Below are 20,687 nucleotides of genomic sequence, written 5' to 3' on the forward strand. Positions count from 1 at the left end.
GGTGGTAAATACAAATTTCATAAGTAGCTCACTGTCTTGAAATTTAGCTAACATTGTTTGAAGTTTCAGAAACAGATGAAAATTCATTATGTTTAAATGTACATGATGATGATAACTCTTTGTTGTATTTCTAGCTGTCAGAGATTGTACGTGAGTTCAAGACAACAAATCGATTGCTGCTTACGGGAACTCCTTTACAGAATAACCTCCATGAACTGTGGGCATTACTCAATTTTCTTTTACCAGATGTCTTCAATTCTGCGGATGTAAGTTGAGGTTTGGAGGTACAGTTTTGTTCTTCTTACTTTGATTTCCAGGCTTCTATCTGCAGAAGAGAAGAATGATGAGCCTAATAAATGTATGATGTGGAAGACCTGGATTCAGTAGAAGCTCTTTGGCTTACCTAACTGTAGACTACTTTTTTTGCTCTACTTAGCTAAAACTGTGCATTCTTTTAGTGCAGATAAAGCCTCAGGCCAGTAATAGCAAATGTAATACTTTAAATGGTTCGAGAATTATGCAAAGAGGAACAAAATTTGGAAAGCAGTGCTGAATGAGACTTCTAAATAGGTGTAAACCTTTTTTCATTTAGAATTTGAGTCATCTTTCTCCTCTTGCACTGTTAATGTTTCCTTGTACTTGTGTTGCTTTCTTCTGTTGTTTTTGTTCTGTTGTGCCTGTCAATTACTTAAGGATTTGGGTTTCTTTTTTTACCTTCTTGCCCTATCATTACACAAACACTAAGGGGAAGAACTTGGACACTGCAGTGATGAGCATGAAAAAACATTGTGAATTAAGCAGAGTAATAGTATTTTGTCTGTGCAATTAGTGACTTGAATCTTATAATGTGGTGGGAAGCTGGCACAGAATTGCAGGAAGATTTTTCTTTCACTTGTAAGAGTAATTTGTCTCGAGATTTATGCCACTCTCAGCTGGAGTGAAACAGAGTCAATATGTGTCTGTTAAAACTACAGATGATAAACTGTTTGTACCAATTGTGCTGTTTCTCACCACAGGATTTTGACTCATGGTTCGACACTAAAAATTGTCTTGGTGATCAGAAACTTGTAGAAAGACTTCATGCTGTAAGTAATTAAATCTGTAATCACGTATCATCGTTAGCATACACAGTGTAAAAAGGGAAAACAGATTATTTCCCCGTTCATCTCATAGCTGAGAAGATGAATGTGAAGGTATTTAGTTACAGAAAGGCTTAGCAGAATTTTCATGAATTATATATTGGAACTTACTGTTACAGATAATGCTTTTTATAACACTACTGTTGGAAGTGGACAAAATATTTACCTAAAATGTGAAAATGAAGAGTTGGGAAATCTTTTTGAAACAATCTATTACCGTGAATGGTATACTGATAGACTGGTCATGCTAATCTGAATGAAGTTGTGCCTTTACCTTTGCTTTAGTGTTCATGAGATAGAAGCCATTTTTCATCATACACTTAACAAAACAAATCAGAAGGAAGCACAGCATACATTGCTTAATCTATGAAATGGTGGTGTGTTTTGTACATGCTACTAGTGGAAATGAAATGGACTTTATGTTAAAAGACAATAAATAGATTTATAAGCTTATGGGTTTGCCCTTTGCTTAGGATGACAACTGGGATGAATATGGAAATATTTATGTAGTATTTATGTGTGAACTTAGCCTGTTAGTGGACAACTTAATTTGTCCTGACGAGTCACCGTGACAGCAGTAGATATTGATTAGTTCTGAATAAATAATTGATAATTTAATCAGTTAATTTTGGATTTGAGGGAATCAATTCTATAAATTTATCTGTGGAAAAACTTACATTTGTTTAGGTTTTGAAGCCATTTTTATTACGTCGCATAAAAGCTGAAGTAGAAAAGAGTTTGCCTCCAAAGAAGGAAGTAAAAATTTATCTTGGGCTCAGCAAAATGCAGAGGGAATGGTGAGTTCTTTACATCAAAGTAAGATTCTTTTCTGATAAAGAACACCTCAGCTCTTCACACTGATTTTTCTTAAGCCCCCACCCCAGGCCTCGGTAGTTGCATGTTAAGACAGTCAGATGGAGAAACCTGTTAGCCTATTTATAGCTGTCTTTGGGGCTTTTTTAAAGATACGCAAGTTAGAGCTCAGCCAGGGTCATGGAAAGGGTTGAGAGGAAGAAAGCAGAAACTTCTTTTCCTTCCTTAATTCTATCTGAAAGAACAAATGTCTGCGAAGTTTCCTCCTTTGATCCAAGTATGTATGCATCAGTAAAAGTCTGAGCCGAAATTTAGAATAAAACCTTCAGGAGCCACATGCCCAGAAGAGATGTGAGAAAGGGAGCCAGGCCAGTGTAGCAGATTCAGTAAAATAAATGATATCTTTAATCCACTTTGTAGTCTTAAAATGGCAGTGTAAGATAACTCAGTAAATGATAGATCATTGTTACTCACGGGCAAATTGTCTTCCATGTTCTGGAATAGATTTGTAAATCCTTATTAACAGTCAGACATTTTTGCCAAATTTCGGAGTAATATAGTTTATTATTATGTAAACAAAGCAAACTCCTACATCCAGAAATAAGTAATAAGGATGTTGCAGGTTTTCATTCACGTTAAGTATAAAATAAAACCAGAGTTGTTCAAAATTGCCTGTAAAACTTCAGGTATACAAGGATCCTGATGAAAGATATCGATATCCTGAATTCAGCTGGGAAAATGGATAAGATGCGTCTGCTGAATATTCTGATGCAGCTTCGGAAATGCTGTAACCATCCGTACTTATTTGATGGTGCTGAGCCAGGCCCTCCCTACACCACTGACACGCATCTCATCACTAACAGTGGTAAAATGTTAGTTCTGGATAAACTGCTAGCAAAGCTCAGAGAGCAAGGTGAGTACCCTTGACGAACAGTAGTGATCTGAATGCCCGTTACCAGTAAAACTACCTTTCAAATGTTGCATAGATTCATTCTTGTCTTTCCTCCAGTAGTGAATGCGTTCGTTGCTTTGAGCGAGGCTTTTCTTGAAAATCATTTTTCTGTAGATCTGAACACATGGAGGGAAGGAAGTCTTACAGGAATGATGAGGAAGACTAGTAATACGGAGAAGTAGAAAGAAAGGAAGAGCAGAGCCCCCCTTCCTACTGTCCTTAAGAAAATTTCTAATGAGAGGATTAGTTTGTCTGTGCACATCAGTCATCAGCTAATTAACTTACTATGGTTTTAAGTGTCCTGTTTTTACAGCTGTTTTTCTTCTGTATAAATTGTCGAATAACTTGTCTTGAGGAATAAATTAATACTAGAAAAGCCACTTCAGAAGACTTATCTGAGCAAGTTAGGCATAGTACAGGATATTTCACATGAATTCTTACTCATGCTCTATGGTAGGTTCTGTGATAAGATTAATGTGAAAACATAAAGCCAACGACAAAACCTTCTGTGCTGATCTATCAGGTTCCAGAGTTCTACTTTTTAGTCAGATGACTCGCTTACTGGATATTTTGGAAGACTATTGCATGTGGCGTGGATATGAGTACTGCCGACTTGATGGACAGACACCACATGAAGAAAGAGAGGTGAGAAAGTTGTGTATAAACAAGAAACGTCTTTGTTTTACATACTAGATTAAGTTATTATTTACACGTATACAAAAGCAGTTACATAATTGTATAGAGTAAAGCAAAAATGTCACACGTTAGAAAGGCTGCTATGGGTATATGCTTTTCTTAACCAAAGTCCACGGTGAAGTAGGTTTCATTTGTTCCTCAACTAAATGAAAAATTAATATTTTTGTGGACTCGGAATGAGTGTTCACACCTGTGCAAACCTACAGTTTCTTACTTGTATAGGAAAATAGGTTTTGGTATAAAAATTCTGTAAACTACAAAGAAATTTTGTTGAAAAGCCACCAACATATTGGAAGCTTGTTGAAAATTCTGATACTTTAATGACACTTTTTTCTCTTAGGAAGCAATAGACACATTTAATGCTCCTAATAGCAGTAAATTCATTTTCATGCTGAGTACCAGAGCTGGAGGTCTTGGAATTAATTTGGCAACTGCCGATGTGGTTATTCTCTATGATTCAGATTGGAATCCTCAAGTAGATCTGCAAGCCATGGTGAGCTAACTCCCTAATACACATTAGTTTGTTATAGTTGTCGTTGTATAAGTGTTTGCAGAACTTGCATTTTTGTTGGTTGTCTTTACTTTTTGTATTAAATACCAAGAAACTAAGGAATTGAATAAAAAGAACATGAACGAAGTTGTGGGAGAAATTGTAGATTTTTCTCTGTGAATATCTGTTTTAATTATATTCGCAGTTGACTAAAATTGCTTCTGCCAAAATACTGTATCAATGTTGTTTATCCATATAATTATTGTCAATTCTGTCCTTTCTGGAATAACTGTAAAGGAATAACAGAGGGTTGTTTCCAAAATAATAGCAAAGAATTAAAAGCATACAGTTTGTGTTCCTCCCGTTTGGGGAACTTATTTTGCAGCCCACCTTGTTTCTGCTTTATTTGGTGCTGTCGTGTGGATGGGAAAAAACCCTTATCTTGGGTTAAACATATTAAAATCTTTGAGTGCTGAATATCACAAAATTAAGTCTATAATTTATTTCATATGGAATAGAAATCGCATGATCCTTCTTGCATGATTGGGCGGTTGGGTCTTTGTTCTGTGGGTTGTGGTGTGTTTTGTTGGTGTTTTTTCATGTACTTAAACACATCAGGTATTTACTGCGAATATTTACCTTTCAATATGCATGCTGACTACCAATGGTAGATTGAGTTCCTGGAAACTGATGTGTGATTTGTGAGCTTTAGTAGGATTTTTCAGGAAGAAACTAGGATTATGCAGGAGAGAAAAAGATTTATTGACACGTGTTTAAAGGACAGTCAGAAAATCCTGGTACCAACAGTTTGAAGGCTAGTTGTTTAAACTTTTTTTATTTAAGAGGACAAAATAAGAGTGTTACTCATGCTTTCCAGAGAGAATAAAGGCAAGTTTTATTACAGTTAAGTGTAGTATGTTAGTCATGTAACCTTATTTGCTGTGTATTGTGCCTGTACTGTGTGTGCTGCGTGTTGATGCTTTAATATAGCTAGCGTGGGACAACTACAGCATTGAAGTTGTGGCTGCATGGACTTTGCCCATGGAATTAGTATGCTCAAGCCAGGGATGCCAGAGTTTCAATACTTACGTCAAAAGACAGAATTATTTTGAAAGCAGTGCAGATGTGTCTATGTATGTACTGGTGTATCTCCACTTCCCAGTTGCAGTCTAGACAGACATTGATATCTTCATTTACAATGAGGTAGATGCATTTATTACTGTAGAACGACCCAAACTTAAAAAGGTGTAATAGCCAGATAGAAGTAAATATTACCATAATAGTTGAACATCTTTGTATACTCTTGAATAAGCGAGGAACCAAGAAATATATGCTAGTTTCGGTCTGCTGTTTCTACAAGCTAACTGTCTATTGCTTGTGAGTTTTTGTTGCTGAACACTCATTGATTTATGTTTGTTAGGATCGTGCGCATCGTATTGGTCAAAAGAAACCAGTACGGGTGTTTCGACTAATCACTGATAATACTGTTGAAGAGAGGATTGTAGAAAGAGCTGAAATAAAACTGAGACTGGACTCTATAGTTATACAACAAGGTATCAACTGCTATATATGTTTGTCTGCAACAGAATTGTTCAGTCCCTTAAACTATGGGTTAAATAACTTTACAAATGTCCAGTATGAGAGAAAGCAGGCCTTGTATGTAATAGCAGTACACTAAATCAGCCTAAGAAACTATAATGTATAAGTTATTCACTTGTTCAGCTGAAAATCTTTGAAAAATTTTTGATTTCCTAAATAATGTGGGCATGGACTTATACTAAGACTTTAAATGAGGAAAGAAAACTATAGCTGAATAGATGTTACTTGGGTTTTGTGATATGTTAGGGAAAAAATAAAAAATACATGTTCCATGACAGATTAAAAACAATTATATAGATGTGCTTCTTACTGTATATGAATTTACTCAACATTAAAACTGCTTTGTGTGTCTTTCTGTAGAAGCTCTTGGAAGAATAGTTAGTCCAAACCTAAGGCTCTCAAGCCAAGTTTTGAGGGTTGTTTGTATTTCCAAAAGGGTGGGCTACTGAAAGGTCAGTGGTCAAAATTTTGATGATCTGTGAAGAGATAAGATAGGACAAGTGAAATTTTGGGACAGAAATTAGAATTTTGGGAAAAATATCCAGAGATTTGGGTTGGAATTAGTGGTGAGTGTTAAAAATCTTAAGTACTTCTTGATGGTTATTATAGAACACTTTGTTATTTTTCATCTTGAAATAAGATTTTGATCTTGAAAAGTTCAACTAACTGTAAGAATAAGATGTTAAACATAAAATTTGGATTTGAAGCATTTGAATGTGAAACATTCTTTGTTTATGGCTTGACCCAAAGCTTTTTTTATTTTCCCTGAAGTTCCTGATTTCTGTTTATTTTCAGCTCAAGTGAAAAGTAATTTTTTTTGTATGGTTCTGTTTTTCTTTTCATGTTCTGCCAGTGAACTAAAAAAATCCACTGTTTGCATGTCCCTGCTAGAACTCTTGTATTATAACTTTCAGTGTGTTTTTTCTAATTTTAGGAAGGCTCATAGACCAGCAGTCTAATAAACTGGCAAAAGATGAAATGCTGCAGATGATCCGGCATGGAGCCACACATGTTTTTGCTTCCAAAGATAGTGAGCTGACAGAAGAAGATATAACCACTATTTTAGAAAGAGGCGAAAAGAAGGTTAGAGAAAGTTTCATATGGAATTCGAAGTGTCAAACGTTAAACATGTATGCACAGAATAGAAATTAAATCTGATTATGTAAATATTTTTATGCCCAATTATTACTTAACTATTTGTAAATATTTCAAAACTTTCATAAGTTTTGAAGGGGTAGAATTAGTGAATTATATTTATTTTCAAAGTTCAGACTGTGTGCACAATATCTTAGGCATTGTTTATTTTGTGGGCTTTTAAAAAGATGTAATTTTTATGCTAATAAGTCTAATAGATACAAAACTTTTATGGAACTTCATTAGGGAATAGGTAGCTCTGAAAAATGAACTACCATTTCAGCTTTAAAGAGTTGGGCATAAATTTAATTTAAATTTAAAAGATAAATCATACAGTTGTCGGGCTACATCCCAACGTAATAACTTTAGTTTAATGAAAAGTTATGGATTCGGACTGTTCAAAATTGGAAAGCACTGTGGGCATCTTTTCTTACAAGAAAAATATAAGTAAAGGTTTAAAGCAGAAAGAGACATTGAGAGTGCTTTAATACTGAGGACAGCTGATTTTTTTCAGAAAAGATAAAACAGATTGAGTGAGCCTGAAAGTATCTTCCTGTTTTTTTAGACAGCTGAAATGAATGAACGATTACAGAAAATGGGGGAGAGCTCCTTAAGAAATTTCACTATGGACACAGAGATGAGCTTATACAACTTTGAAGGTGAAGATTATAGAGAAAAACAAAAGGTAATTTTTCTTGGTCTTTAAGACTTTAGTTTAGAGGTGCAAGCATAAAGGCCATACTAAAAGTTGTGGCTGTCAAGGTTAGTCTACAGAAGTAAGGAGCTACTGAAAAACTCACGTAGAACTGCAGAAGCATAAATACTCTGAATTTTTTTAAAATTAGCTTTCAGTCCCACCATCAGTATTATTTTACTGCCGCATAACTGGCAGGAAAAAACAGGCCTGATAATGATTTTATATATGGAACTTGGACTTTAGTCTTTAATCCTCACGACTAGAACTTCCACTGCAAAAATGTGAACTGTTGGTAGATTGACTTACCTAATTACAGAAGGATCATCCAAGCAAAGAGGTATTACTCAGGGTCTTTACACAGAAGTAACATTGTATCTGGTGTGTATGGGACTATAGTCAAGATATCCCTAAGATCTTACCCAGAATCAGATATGTAAACTCTTTGTTAACTGAATGCCCTTCTAACCCAGGTCTCTTATCATTTTTGTAGAAACATTTTGAAAAATAAAATACTTAATGAGAATAGTGGGGTATGTGCATATATGCATAAGATTATTTTTCCATGCTGATAATTTCTTTACAAGAAGCCAGCTAAATACCCCATAGTCTTGAAATATGCTCTAGTAACTTCTTAATTCCAGTAGTTTAGCTAAGATTAATTTGCTACTAATGGATTGTTTTTTGCCAGTGTTGTAGCCTCTTTAGAGGTTATTCATTGTGATATTTAGAGGAGAACAATTCGTTACGTATCACAAGATATTAGAGAATTCAGAATCCAAGTTCGCAGTCCTTCCATTGTGTTTTGGTAGATGGAATCGTAACCTTACTCAGGTGTCTGAAGTAAGTAGAATACGGTAAAAGGATCTGTCTGTACCACTGCGCTGCTTTACTTATGTATTATCTTTTATGTGTTTAAATACATGTTATAATCAGCTATAATTTATAGCTTGTTTTTGAGCTCTGTTGGAGTATTCATATTGTTGAACAGAACCATTCAATCTGCTCTGCAAAAATACATTCCTGTTCTGCAGTGCCACATTAGTCATTATTTTTGCAACTTTAGGAAAGCATACAGTTCCTTTAATATCTCTTTATCCTGTTGTGCGTGTAGTTGAGCATGATGGAATGGATAGAGCCTCCGAAACGAGAACGCAAAGCTAATTATGCAGTTGATGCTTATTTCAGAGAAGCCCTACGTGTCAGTGAACCAAAAGTCCCAAAGGTAAGAAAGAAGCTGGCAAATATGGAGGGTCTCTTATGTTCTTTTGCTCTTCTCTCCCATGTTGCAACCCCTGCTCTCACCCTATACTGGTAATGAAATTTATTTATACAGTGATAGTTTGCCACCGCTGCTGAATTATGGCAGTTTAATGGCACAGAAATCAAGCTTACACAATGTTAATATACCTTTGTGTTTTTGAAGGCTCCAAGACCTCCAAAACAACCAAATATTCAGGATTTCCAGTTTTTCCCACCACGGTTATTTGAACTTCTGGAAAAAGAAATTCTGTATTATCGTAAGACTATTGGATATAAGGTAATGGTTTTTATTTCCCCTCTGCAGATTTACCGCAACCTTGACAATAATAGCTAAATGAAGTAAATGAGAAGGCAACTAAAAAACTTACCATTCTGGTCTTAGTTTTTTTGCAAAGTGCTTCTCATTGTGAAGGAAATGGCTTACAGTCTCTATTCCCCTGTTTCTGTTCCACTGTGGAACAGAAAAAGTAGTTGTAATACCTTCCTTCATTTTAAAATTTCCTATCTGTGTAGCTTTGTGTTTTGTGGGGGATTCCTAGCAATAAAATAAGAGTGTAAAAAAGAAAGGCAGTTCTGATACCTTAGACCACACACCACACTTTCATTTTTGGGTATTACATGAAGTGAGAAAATAATTTTTAGTTAATATTAGATCACCTTCCAGGGAATGATTTTTTTTTTTTTGTTACAGCTTTTTTTCTATCTTGTGCAGAAAGTAACTTAAGGTAATATTGTAGTTGACTTTTTGTGTTGATATGAAGGTAAGTAAAGTGACATCAATTTTCCTTGCATTTTGCTGGGATATAAAATGTTTAAAGGTGTGAAGAAGTCTGAATGTATTACTACTACAAAAAGAAAACCAGACAACAGACTTTTTTTTTTTTTTTTTTTTTTTTCCCCCCTGCTATGCCTTAGCTGAATTTCTCCCTCCTCCCTGCTGACGCTACTGGACAAGTGGTGAACACTGATACTGTTTTGATGTTGTTTTTCATTACTTCTGCCAGTATTGGCTGAGTAAATCAAACTGATTCCCTACTTCCAGACATGTAACTAACTTCAAAAAGCCCCATGTTTCATGGCAGGTTGCAGCAAGGAAACCACGTATAAAATGTGTTGGAGAATGTAAACTTGCCGTACAAAGCAATGGGTAGGAAATTTGTGTTGCAAAAGAGCAAAATACATTTTTGAGAAAAAACAGAAGGTGTCTTAGAATCTACTTTGAAGCAGAAAGAAATTTGTGGATGACAGGATAGAATTAAGAGAAGAATTAAAGGAAACGTAATTAGTTTAGGAGGAAAAAATTATTCAGTTAATACTCCAACAAATGAGGATGAGAGAATTGCTAATGTTGAAGGTATGCATGTTAAGAGAGGTGTTTCAGTCCTGTTAATGAAGTGTGTCAGACTGGATAGGTCGAACACGAATACTTGTTATACTAAAAACTTAGTATGACTGTTTACTGGTAATGAAAGTGATAAATGTGATGGTTCTGCTTTGAAATGAAAGTGTAACTTTCCATCTGAAGAGAGTTTATTTATCAAACTACAGTCTCATAAACAATATGAAAAGGTATCATATAGGTAGAGACCAAGCTTGGTGTCAGTTCTTCAGCCACCAAAGCCAAGGACATTTCTTAGTCAGGTGTTAAAAACAGCTCTTAACTTCCTTCCCCTCTTGCTGCAGAAATATATAAGGTCTACACAGTCTTTACTGGATACTGGTTTCTGACTTGTTTGCTGTTGTGATATGGTATTGCCATAAGCAGTTTAAAGGTCACAAATTGGTGTTAATGTGGAGAGGGACAGACAAAATGTTGTTAGGCCTTTTTACATGATGTTGTCTGTCTCATCCTTACTTTGGCAGTGTGCAGGTTTGAAGGTCACAAGTGCAGGTTTTATAGTAAACCTGGCAAAGCTTAGTGTTTTGCTGTAATTATGAAACATAAACCATTGGATGTAAGAGAAAATGAAAAATGCCACTGAAATCGGTGAACTGTGACAGCTTACGTTGCGTGTGAGGCTCTGCCTCTCACGATATCCCTAAGTCGTTGTGTGTAGAAGTCGTGGGTACAGGGCATAACAAAATTACATTTGACAAAGTCTGGTCCTATTTTGGAGAGGAAGGGTTTAAGCAGTAAGATTCAGATCTAGGTAAAACACATTTGTTAACTTGTGCAGATCACTGCTTTAATATTAGTTGGAAAAAATGTGTTTTACCATTTATTCTACTGTGTTTCTCACTGAAGTTTCGTAAAGAAACAGTGAATAGGACCCTTTTGGTACTTATAAGTGAAGATAAACTTTACATTCAGAGCTTGTGAAACAAGAAGGAATGAGCATAGTTAAATGACAGTGTTTGATACATCACCTTGTCTTGGAAGATAATATTTTCAATTTTGCAACAGTTTTGTAGATACTGATGAAAATGTTCTGGTAGTTATCTTTAAAATATTTTTATTGTGGTTGGTTTCTTCAGGGTAGCCAATGTGTGGTGGTGTGGGTTTTTTGTTTGGGCTTTTTTTTTTTTTTACTTCTGTGACAACAAATGATTAGTGGGTGTGGACTGCATCAGTCCTGTGAGATCTAACATGCTTATAAATTGTAAACCAAGGTTGATAGAAAAGTGTACAGTCTTTTTTTAATAACACTGCTGTACTGCTGCTTATTGATACCCCTGATTTTTAGGTCCCCAGGAATCCTGAGCTCCCAAATGCAGCTCAGGTACAAAAAGAAGAACAAAAGAAGATAGACGAGTCTATGCCTCTGAATAGTGAGGAAACTGAAGAGAAAGAAAAGCTTCTAACACAGGTAAAATGAAAACAGCTGAAGTATTTAATCACACTTTTTTTGTTATTAGTATGAGATATAAATACTAATAATGATAAACATGCACAGGAAAGCTGCACTGATCTTACAGGAAGAAGAAAGCACAATATATGTGATGATTTTGCTTGGTTTGCTTTGAGGGACCTTTCCTGTCCTTGAACAAGTTGATGTCTTAGTCACCTACTATTCCCTTGAATGTCTGCAATGTTTCTGAGGCGAGGACTTGTGCAGTAGATGCAATATGTGCAGAATCCAGTCAGTAGGTTTCTTGTATATGCATCTGCCTTGCATGTTTTATCAGTAAGGCTTTGTATATAGAGAGGACAAGCCTCTATTAACATATATGCTATTGACACAGTGTAAGACCTGTCGCATCCCTTCATTTTGTCCTAGTTGGGTTCTTAGGCATGTTCCTTTATACTGGGACTGAATCCCTGTCACTGGCTAGTTTCTTGACTTTTTGGACTATTATCCTGCTGAGTAGGCTTATTGGAAGCTAATTGTTTAAGAGGGATATGCCTCAAAAATGAACAGGATTCAGAAATTTTTGTGTAAAATAATTGGGTGTGGTGTACTTTGAGAAGGAATTTGCAAGGTCACAATGTGACTATTAATTTCACCTGTTTGTAGCAGAGGAAGTACTCAAGCTGGTGCTGATATGCATGTTAGTCTGTTGTTAATGATTAAAAAGAAATATTTGTATTGTGTATATTAGACTTCTTGGAAGATGCTATCTAATTGTGGAATTGAGCTTAGCTGGAGAACTGACAAGAGTGCCTTTTAAATTTATGTCTGTGATGAAAGAAACTCAATGCACTAAATTGCTGTTCAGGCATATGATTTTTTTTCTTGTGTGTTCTTGATGTTTTCTTCTTTCCTTCTCTTTAAACTGTAATGTCTCATTCTTGGATGATTTTTTTGTGCATTGTATCTCACTTAACTGTTGTTCAGTTTTGGATTAATTTCTTTGGTACATAACAACAAATTTTGTTTGACAGCGCTATAGAGTTTCCATTTGATTGCATCTTTTTGGACTAGAGATCGTTTCTTGACATACTTACTTACGCTTCCATCCGGTGTCTGGTTCAAGGTTTGTAAATGTCTGAAGTAGGAGCTCTTGCTTTAGATACTGGTCCTACTCTAAGAACATGTAATGACACTTGCATTGGTGCACCCTCTACTCTTAAGACTTCTGTTGCTTGTATCTGCTGAGGGGTGGCTTACATGAAATTGCAGTGACTTACCATTGAGCTTGTTTCTTTGGAGAAACACCACATAAAGTTTTAAGAAGAAAGAAGAGTAAAAAGTTCTTACTAATGCATGTGGAGTCATGCACAAAAATAACTCATTAGACTTTTAATGATTCAGTAATAAAGCCTGGATAATACAAGCTTATGGAAATCCTGAAAGACCGTTAACCGCTGTAATTATGTGACATTGTCTTGTGTATGTATCATTTGCTCCAATTGGCAATGCCTCTGCAAAGTTTAGCAAAATGTTTTCCTTCTACCTAGTAATGCCTTCTTGATCTCTTGCTACTTACAGGGTTTTACGAACTGGAATAAAAGAGATTTTAATCAGTTTATTAAAGCTAATGAGAAATATGGTCGTGACGATATAGACAATATTGCCCGTGAGGTGGAGGGAAAGTCACCTGAGGAGGTCATTGAGTATTCAGGTTTGTGGTATTTTGAAGCATATTTCTTAATCACGTAGTATCACCGTAATTTTTGCTAAGTGTTCTTTTAAAATTACAAGATACAGAATTTGGATGTGTATAAGAATAATTTTTTAAAAAAGCACATGATGGTTCTTTTCAGAAGACTTCTTTTAAAAAGGTTGAATTTGCAGCATATAAATACACTTTCAGCTGCCTTTATAAAAAAAATTTACAACTTGGCAGAGTTAATTTACGTTGAACACATGGTCTTGTGGAATCGTGAAGCTGCCTTACAGTGGCAACATGATTCTTTATGCTGTAAGTATATGTGCTATTTTGGCTAGTATGCCGTATCTTTGTGTCTTGTATTTTCTCATTGCATCTTAATTTGCACGGAATTCTTCCTCTTTCATCCTTGAATTTAATTTTACTAAACACCTTCATAAAATTTAACTTTGCAGTGTGCTTTCTGTAGCTTAAAAGGAAAAGCTCCACAAGAGTTTCCTTCAAAATGTTGAACTAACTTTGGGATGACTAAAAGATGTCACTGGAGGAGCCACACATTACTAGCTTTTTTAACAGACCAAGTAGTCTCTGACCTTAGAGATAGCTGCTGAAATATGAATGTTTCGCTGCTAGACTAGCACTTCTGACCTGTTTCACCATTGTTACAAAAGTAATTTTTTCAGAGTTTTACATAACTACAGTTGTTATTAAACCTTTGTTTATAGTTAACTTTTAAAAACATTGAATAAAGGTTCTATGCAAGTTTATTTCTTGGCTAGCATAGTAGAAGGAAGAGTATTAGCAAATCTTTTAAGACTTAATGGAACCACAAACTGCAGTTTTTTTTCTTTGCTGGGGTTCCTCAGCTGAGTGAAGTAGTAAGAGTAGAGGAAAAGGCTTGACTTTACAAATTATGTTTTTTGGTTTTAGCTGTTTTCTGGGAACGTTGTAATGAACTACAGGACATTGAGAGGATTATGGCTCAAATTGAACGAGGAGAGGCAAGAATTCAGCGGAGGATCAGTATCAAGAAAGCCCTCGATGCCAAAGTAATTATTGCCGAGTTTTTGTTTTCTTCAGCAGACTTCTTCCAAATTCCTTCAGAAAAGAAATAGTTGGGGATGGGAGTTCTAGCTTTTTATATAGCATATGTAGGATATCATGTATCGGTAATCTACACTAATATGTAATAAGTCCTTGATGTAAGATTGTATGTTTAATAGCCCTTATTTTTGTTCTGCATTCAGATTGCAAGGTATAAAGCACCTTTTCACCAGTTGCGTATTCAGTATGGAACAAACAAAGGAAAGAATTACACAGAAGAGGAAGACAGGTTTTTGATATGCATGTTGCACAAGATGGGCTTTGACAAAGAAAATGTGTATGAGGAACTAAGGCAGTGTGTGCGCAATGCTCCTCAGTTCAGATTTGACTGGTTTATCAAATCTAGAACTGCAATGGTAGGTATCAGTTACATGGACTAAGTCATTGTGAAGTATCTTGTTCTGCCTTTTTAAGCACCGCCACATAAAATTTGGATTTGTGCCAGAATACTGGAATCTAAGAAACAAGTGCTGAAAAAATAACTTTAGTTTTTATTCTCATTTCTCATTCATAAAATAACCTTTTTCCTTAGTACAGCAAATAACGTAATAAATTGAAACAGATTAGAAAACCTGCCAAGCGGAAGTCCCATGTTACCCAAAGGGATTAATGTAGAGGTAGACTATCCTTACAAATACCCTTGTTACTTTTATTGCAAATTGAAAGTTTTACCAAAAAAAGTCTCTTAAGATACAACTGCTTTTCAGAATTATTGGGCAATATAAAGACTGAAAACATCTGAGTTGTATACTAGAAAAAAAGATCTTTTCTTAATATTGGAACTTAATTTCTAAATGCACGAAGAGATGTAGTGATCCATGTAAGAATCATTAAAGCAGTTGGTTTAAAATGCACGTTGTAGTTGTGAATATTGTCACATGGAAGTACTTAATTTTTTTAATTATACTTTTCTGAAGCTTTTATTCATACCTGGAGAATATAATACAAGTTTGATAGCAAGTAAACTAGTACTCTGAGTTTTAGCTGTATTTTTTTTCTCTCCTTTGTTTGAAAAGCAGAAGCATTCTTTTTTTAATCATTAAGTGGGAAGTCATAACACTAACAGAAGCTTTGGCAGTTACAAATAATAAGCTGTGTAGGTACCGATCTCTGAATATGGGACTCTCTTGATGGTAAAAAGCTGTTAGCTCTGCCCTGGAATTTTTGCTGATATCTCCCCTGATTCAGTTCCTTTTCCTTAGGAGTAAAATTTGTAAGTTCTAAAAAAGCCCAGGTGTACATTTCCATGTGAACATACTTACATAGTGAAAATGTACTTCCAGACTTTTTCATAATACCGGAAATAACTTCATCTTACTCGCTTGCAATGAGTGAGAGCTGGAACGTGTTGGTTTTTTTTTTTTTTTTTGTCTGGTTGGATACAAAACCATGTTGGTCATGGCTGATACGAGAGTAGAGCACAGTGTCCTTTATACAGGTGTCATAGATTCTCCCTGTTGTCTTCAAAGAAAATTTCTAATTAAATGTTATGCAGCAGTCTTGTAACTTAAATGTCATTTCATATACAAATCTGGATTTTTTTAGTAGATTAGCCTAGCAATTGTGGAACCACTGTGTGTTATTGTTTACTGCCTTCATTTCCTGGCCTCAGCATTTGTTTATAAAATGTTCTTTCAGAGTTCTGGGTACCGTACTAAGAATAAATAAAACATAAGATTAAATATTTAAAATGTGTATTTGAACAGGTGGGGATATTTGCTTTTCCTAGTGCTACTTATAACTATGCAATACAATTTCTACTTGATATTTTAGCGATTAAAGTGTTTGTGAATAGTGCAGCTGTTAACCCTTAATTGAAAAGAATTACAAGCTTTTCTTTCTAAAATGTCTGTTTGAAGAAATACTGGACTTAAAAATTATGTCCATAAAAGAGAAACCTCCAATATTTAGTCTATTGTGAAGTTTCTTTAAAGTTTTCTCTGGAGGAATCCATTTAAGTAAATCATAGAAGTGGGTACTAGAAATTAAAAATGTAGCTCAAAATTTACTATTCGTTGTCATATAGTTAAGTCAGGGGTAGAGTTAAATACTCAGTTGAAATCTTAGTGCAAATCCTTATGTTCAGCATAATTTTCTTTTCAAAGAGGATAGGAGTCATTTGCTAAAATGTGAAAATATGTTCTGTGGTGTCTAATGCTGAAATTGAGGCACTGGGAATACAGTCAATCTTCTGGCCTACATTCTAAAAAAATCTATCTGTTTATTTCTTGGTTTTCTGCTATTACACAATTGAAAAAGAATAGTATGAAAATACAAAGCTAAAGTAATCTTTCACTTTCAATGTGCATTTAATTTTCTTAAATGTGTTAAACTGTCATGATATGTATGGTTTAATAGTTTATAGTGACCAGTCACTGATATATTTTAGGTATTCAGATATCCTGACGTTTGTGGAAGTGTTAATTTCTATGGGTCCATTTTGCACCAGCTTGGTAGTTTTTATGGAGAAATGTGCTGGAAAGTCACTTGACACCAAGAGTAATGAACCAAGTATAAATCAAAATGTTTAATAAGGGGTAAACAGTAAGTTCAGTGAAAGTGGATAAAACTTAGAATAGTGAAATGCGCATGTGATCATTCAAACTGATGTGGAACAAGATAGAAAGGGCAGCATAATTCTGGAAAGGACTAGGCTCTTTGAGAAGACTTTGTGTTCTGCTAACCACTAGATGTCTCTCGAATTCCATATAAATAGCTGATTTAGCTTCCATCTTCTTGTTTCGGTTTCTTCTTCTTGAAGGATTTCTCTTTGGAAAACAATAATTCTGCTTCACTTATTTATTCCAAAACCAGATGGTTTATCCAAAATGTAAGTTTTTCAAAGAGATTGAGAGTGCCTAAAATTGTAGCTTTTTTTTTTTTTTTTTAACTAGGCACAGAGGCTTACATTTTTTAAGCTTAGTTGTTACTGTTCTTTTAGTTCTGTCCATGCAGGGAGAATGCAAAATATCATGGCAGTAGTGAATCATGTATCTCTCTTCTGAAGTCATAAATTGTGCATATTCTCTTTTACCTTTCTACACACCCTAGCTAGTATAAGACAAATGGCTCCTTTGTAAATACAGGAATATACAGGCCTGTTGACAAATCTTAGGACTAGTTTCATTCCCAAGTCAGCATCTCTGCCTTCAGTCATGCAGAAGGTGATGGTTCAGTGCTCCCATCTTATTTATTGCAATACGGGTCTTTATAGCTATGAAGGGGTGAGCAAAGCACATCTTATCTCTTTCCATCCTAAAGAGAAAAGTATCAGGCCACACTGAATAAAATCTCATCTCTAAAGTGCAAGGCATTTTAAACTCTAACTGTATTTTTCTAGTATAAAATGGAATGGATCAGTCCATATTGAAATTTCAGTAGCAGGATTTATCGTGCAGATTCTTTCTGATGGTAGGTGTAGAAGAAACCTGTGTGCATGTCACATCTTACTGTCAACTGCTTCTGTGATTCTCCAGAGAAAATTGGTTTTGAGTCCATCCTCTGTCCACAGCAGATGTTCAGGGGTAGTAGTCCATCTGGGAAGTCTAGCCATGAACCTGTACCCTTTAATAAATGTATGTATTTATGCAAACATCTTTCTCCAGGAAGGCAGAGGATTTTTCTCAGTGCCTTAGGCAAATGGATCAAGGTTATTTCTTAGTCCTTTCTGCTTAACTGCTTGTCTTGGATTCAACAGAACCCAGCTTCTCTCTTAGTAAAAAAGATCTGTCTGATTATTGTTACGGAGCAGCTTGGCATTGGTCTTCACCTACAGTTCCTAAGAGTTTGAGTGCAATGCACACAAATGCAAATCATGTAAAATGCTTCTGACGTTGACAATTATCTTGCCACTTCTGTCTTTTACTTTTTATCTGCTCTTGTTTGTTGATTGTGTAGGTTTTTGGGGCAGACACTTTTTTGTTCTGTGTTTAGGGACACAGTATGTGGTTGGGATGGCTTGCACTGGAGTTTTCTCAGACTTACTACCTGTTTATCTAAAAATTGTGTGAGTGGAATTTGGTTTTTTTAATTGGTTTAAGTGAAAGTATTTTAGGTCCAGCAGGACTATTGCATTCCAGGGTGCAAGCATGGCGCCCTAATTTATGGTTGAATCAGAGTGTGTGGGGTTACTTTTACATGGATGTGGTAGAAATGACTGATAATACTCTGCAAAACTACACGCATGAGATTGGAACACTTCCAGTAGAGAGCTGTCAAGAAAAATGTACTGATTTTTTTTCTTTTTGGTTTAAAAAAAAAGACCCATTTCACATGGTGGGCAGGATTCTCTATGTTTGTTCTGAATTACGCTACCTTCACGCAAGGCCATGGAGCACCCTTTGTAGAGGAAGCTGTGGAAGCTATAGAACTTAAGGAATGTGGTTAAACTTGAGGGTATTAACGTCTCAAAGATGAGTCATATACTTGAATGTTTCAGAACGTTCAGGATCAAGAAAGTGTGTAGGCTGCATCGTTATCCATCATGTGACATGATGGCTGAGGCAATATACAGGCTACAGATGCTCAGAAAATAGAGACTAATTCCTGGGCAAAAAGGTCACCTGTTCACTGCATTGCAAATAGACTAGTTGTAAAGATTTATGTTACTATGTAATACTAGGATAGCTTGTGGTTCAAAACTTGCTTCATCGAGTTTAATAGAGATAAGACATATTTTCATGTCTCTCTCTCTCTTTTGAGGGGGGAAAAAAAAAAAAAAGAAAATTTCTTGCTTTCAGTTAGAAAAACTCATGGAACGGCTGTTCTCAAAGTACATAGAACATATGGAACAAGTATGATGAAAATGAGTAGTTGTATATTTGGTCAGAGATTTTTTTTTTTTTTGAGGTGGGGTACAAGAAACTGGCCAAGTCAAATGAGTTCTATTAACCAAGCCAACTGTTATTAACAGCCATTTAGATACTTTGAGTTGTACTGGAAATATTTTTTTAATGTATACATGACATTATGGCCTTGAATCTTGATCACTTTCAGATGGCTTGAAAGTTGTCTTGATGCTAAAAGCATTTAGGGCCTCCTAGCTTTTTGGTGCTGTTTAACTAAAAATACAACAGTGAGTTCATGATTTAAGGCTGGATAGATTTTAACCAGCTTAAAGCTCTGCAGTGTCTTGTCACAAAAAAACCAGCCTGTGTGCCACAGGACAGTATTGCTGAAGATAGCTTTGATTATTTTTTTCTCTGATTTAAAGGTATACTTGAAGAACTCTTTTCCTAAAATCTGGCATGGTATGTTGGCAGGCTATAACTTGCTGAATCTGAAAAAGATAGAAGATCAGATTAGTCTTTTGGAGTGTCCATTTGGAAGATACAGACAATCCTGAAAACTCCTTGTTAGGAATTTGACTATTTCAGTAAATCTCCCTTTCTTTATAAAAAAAGGTAGCACAAAAGTAAAGACAGATGAACAATAACTAAGCTAATTTTACTAGTTCAGGAATAGTGAATGTTTTAGGAAAATATTAAGTATTTTGGAATTCAAGAATTTTGAACAGGTTTATGTAAATGAGAGAATATATATAATTTATTTAGCAGATTTGATGTTTTCTGTTCCCTTAGGAGTTTCAGAGACGCTGCAATACTCTCATATCATTAATAGAAAAAGAAAATATGGAAATTGAGGAAAAAGAGCGAGCTGAAAAGAAGAAAAGAGGAGCAAAAGTGACAGCAGTATGTTTAACAGCACTTCTAGTGGGACAGATTCAATTATATTGTTATAAAGTGAAAAAGATAATTGTAGCTTCTGATTGTTTTAGTATAAACCATTAGTTGAGAGATTAAACTGTAATATTTCTCTGTTCACAGCTCTCCTAGTTTTTAAGTAGGTGTTCCCAATTCATAATATTTTGGGGCTCTTATTTGAGTCTTCTGTTTAAGTAGCAGAGGAAAACTTTTTAAGAAAACATAGCACTGCCCTCTTTGTACCTACATATCTGCATCATATGCTTGCTTTAATTTAATCTCATATTGTTATTCCTCCCCTACACAGTAGTTCCTGGAAGAATGATAAGAAGTACTCCTTTTCTTTTGAAGAATTGTCGTCTTTAGAACAGAATTGTGTAAAAGTCAAGGTCTTGATCTTTTAATCCAATTCATAGTATGTGTGGTACCTGTAGCATTGAGCCTGTGTAATGATTTCAAGACGATAGAAAGGGTAGCAGGATTAAGTGTCTAAATCTAGGATTTTTGTTTGCCCTTCCATTAGATCCTAAAAAGCTGAATTTAAATATATAACACATTAAGGTCGCTTACTTTCTTTTTAAATAGTCAGCCATGTATTAATTTTTTTTTC

At 35.2% G+C, this 20,687-nt stretch overlaps 1 protein-coding gene across 5 annotated transcripts in view; it reads left to right on the forward strand.

Annotated features, from left to right (window-relative positions):
• The window catches only part of SMARCA1 (SWI/SNF related, matrix associated, actin dependent regulator of chromatin, subfamily a, member 1), a 36,011-nt gene that overhangs the window by 10,831 nt on the left and 4,493 nt on the right, over positions 1-20,687 (forward strand). For 2 of the 5 annotated variants that reach the window (XM_037407956.1, XM_037407958.1), the window contains exons 8-23: positions 135-266; positions 1,017-1,085; positions 1,827-1,936; positions 2,639-2,865; positions 3,428-3,549; positions 3,941-4,093; positions 5,511-5,643; positions 6,624-6,772; positions 7,389-7,508; positions 8,632-8,742; positions 8,944-9,057; positions 11,465-11,587; positions 13,151-13,283; positions 14,202-14,320; positions 14,519-14,731; positions 19,955-20,065. In XM_037407956.1, the coding sequence (XP_037263853.1) occupies positions 135-266; positions 1,017-1,085; positions 1,827-1,936; positions 2,639-2,865; positions 3,428-3,549; positions 3,941-4,093; positions 5,511-5,643; positions 6,624-6,772; positions 7,389-7,508; positions 8,632-8,742; positions 8,944-9,057; positions 11,465-11,587; positions 13,151-13,283; positions 14,202-14,320; positions 14,519-14,731; positions 19,955-20,065 (2,139 nt within the window). Of the gene's footprint in view, positions 1-134; positions 267-1,016; positions 1,086-1,826; positions 1,937-2,638; positions 2,866-3,427; positions 3,550-3,940; positions 4,094-5,510; positions 5,644-6,623; positions 6,773-7,388; positions 7,509-8,631; positions 8,743-8,943; positions 9,058-11,464; positions 11,588-13,150; positions 13,284-14,201; positions 14,321-14,518; positions 14,732-19,954; position 20,687 lie in introns of those variants that run through there. The other 3 variants (XM_037407954.1, XM_037407957.1, XM_037407959.1) reach the window with 2 other exon arrangements.

The sequence above is a fragment of the Falco rusticolus genome, chromosome 14 (genome assembly GCF_015220075.1).
Source record: "Falco rusticolus isolate bFalRus1 chromosome 14, bFalRus1.pri, whole genome shotgun sequence".
In the NCBI taxonomy this organism is placed as follows: Eukaryota; Metazoa; Chordata; class Aves; order Falconiformes; family Falconidae; genus Falco; species Falco rusticolus.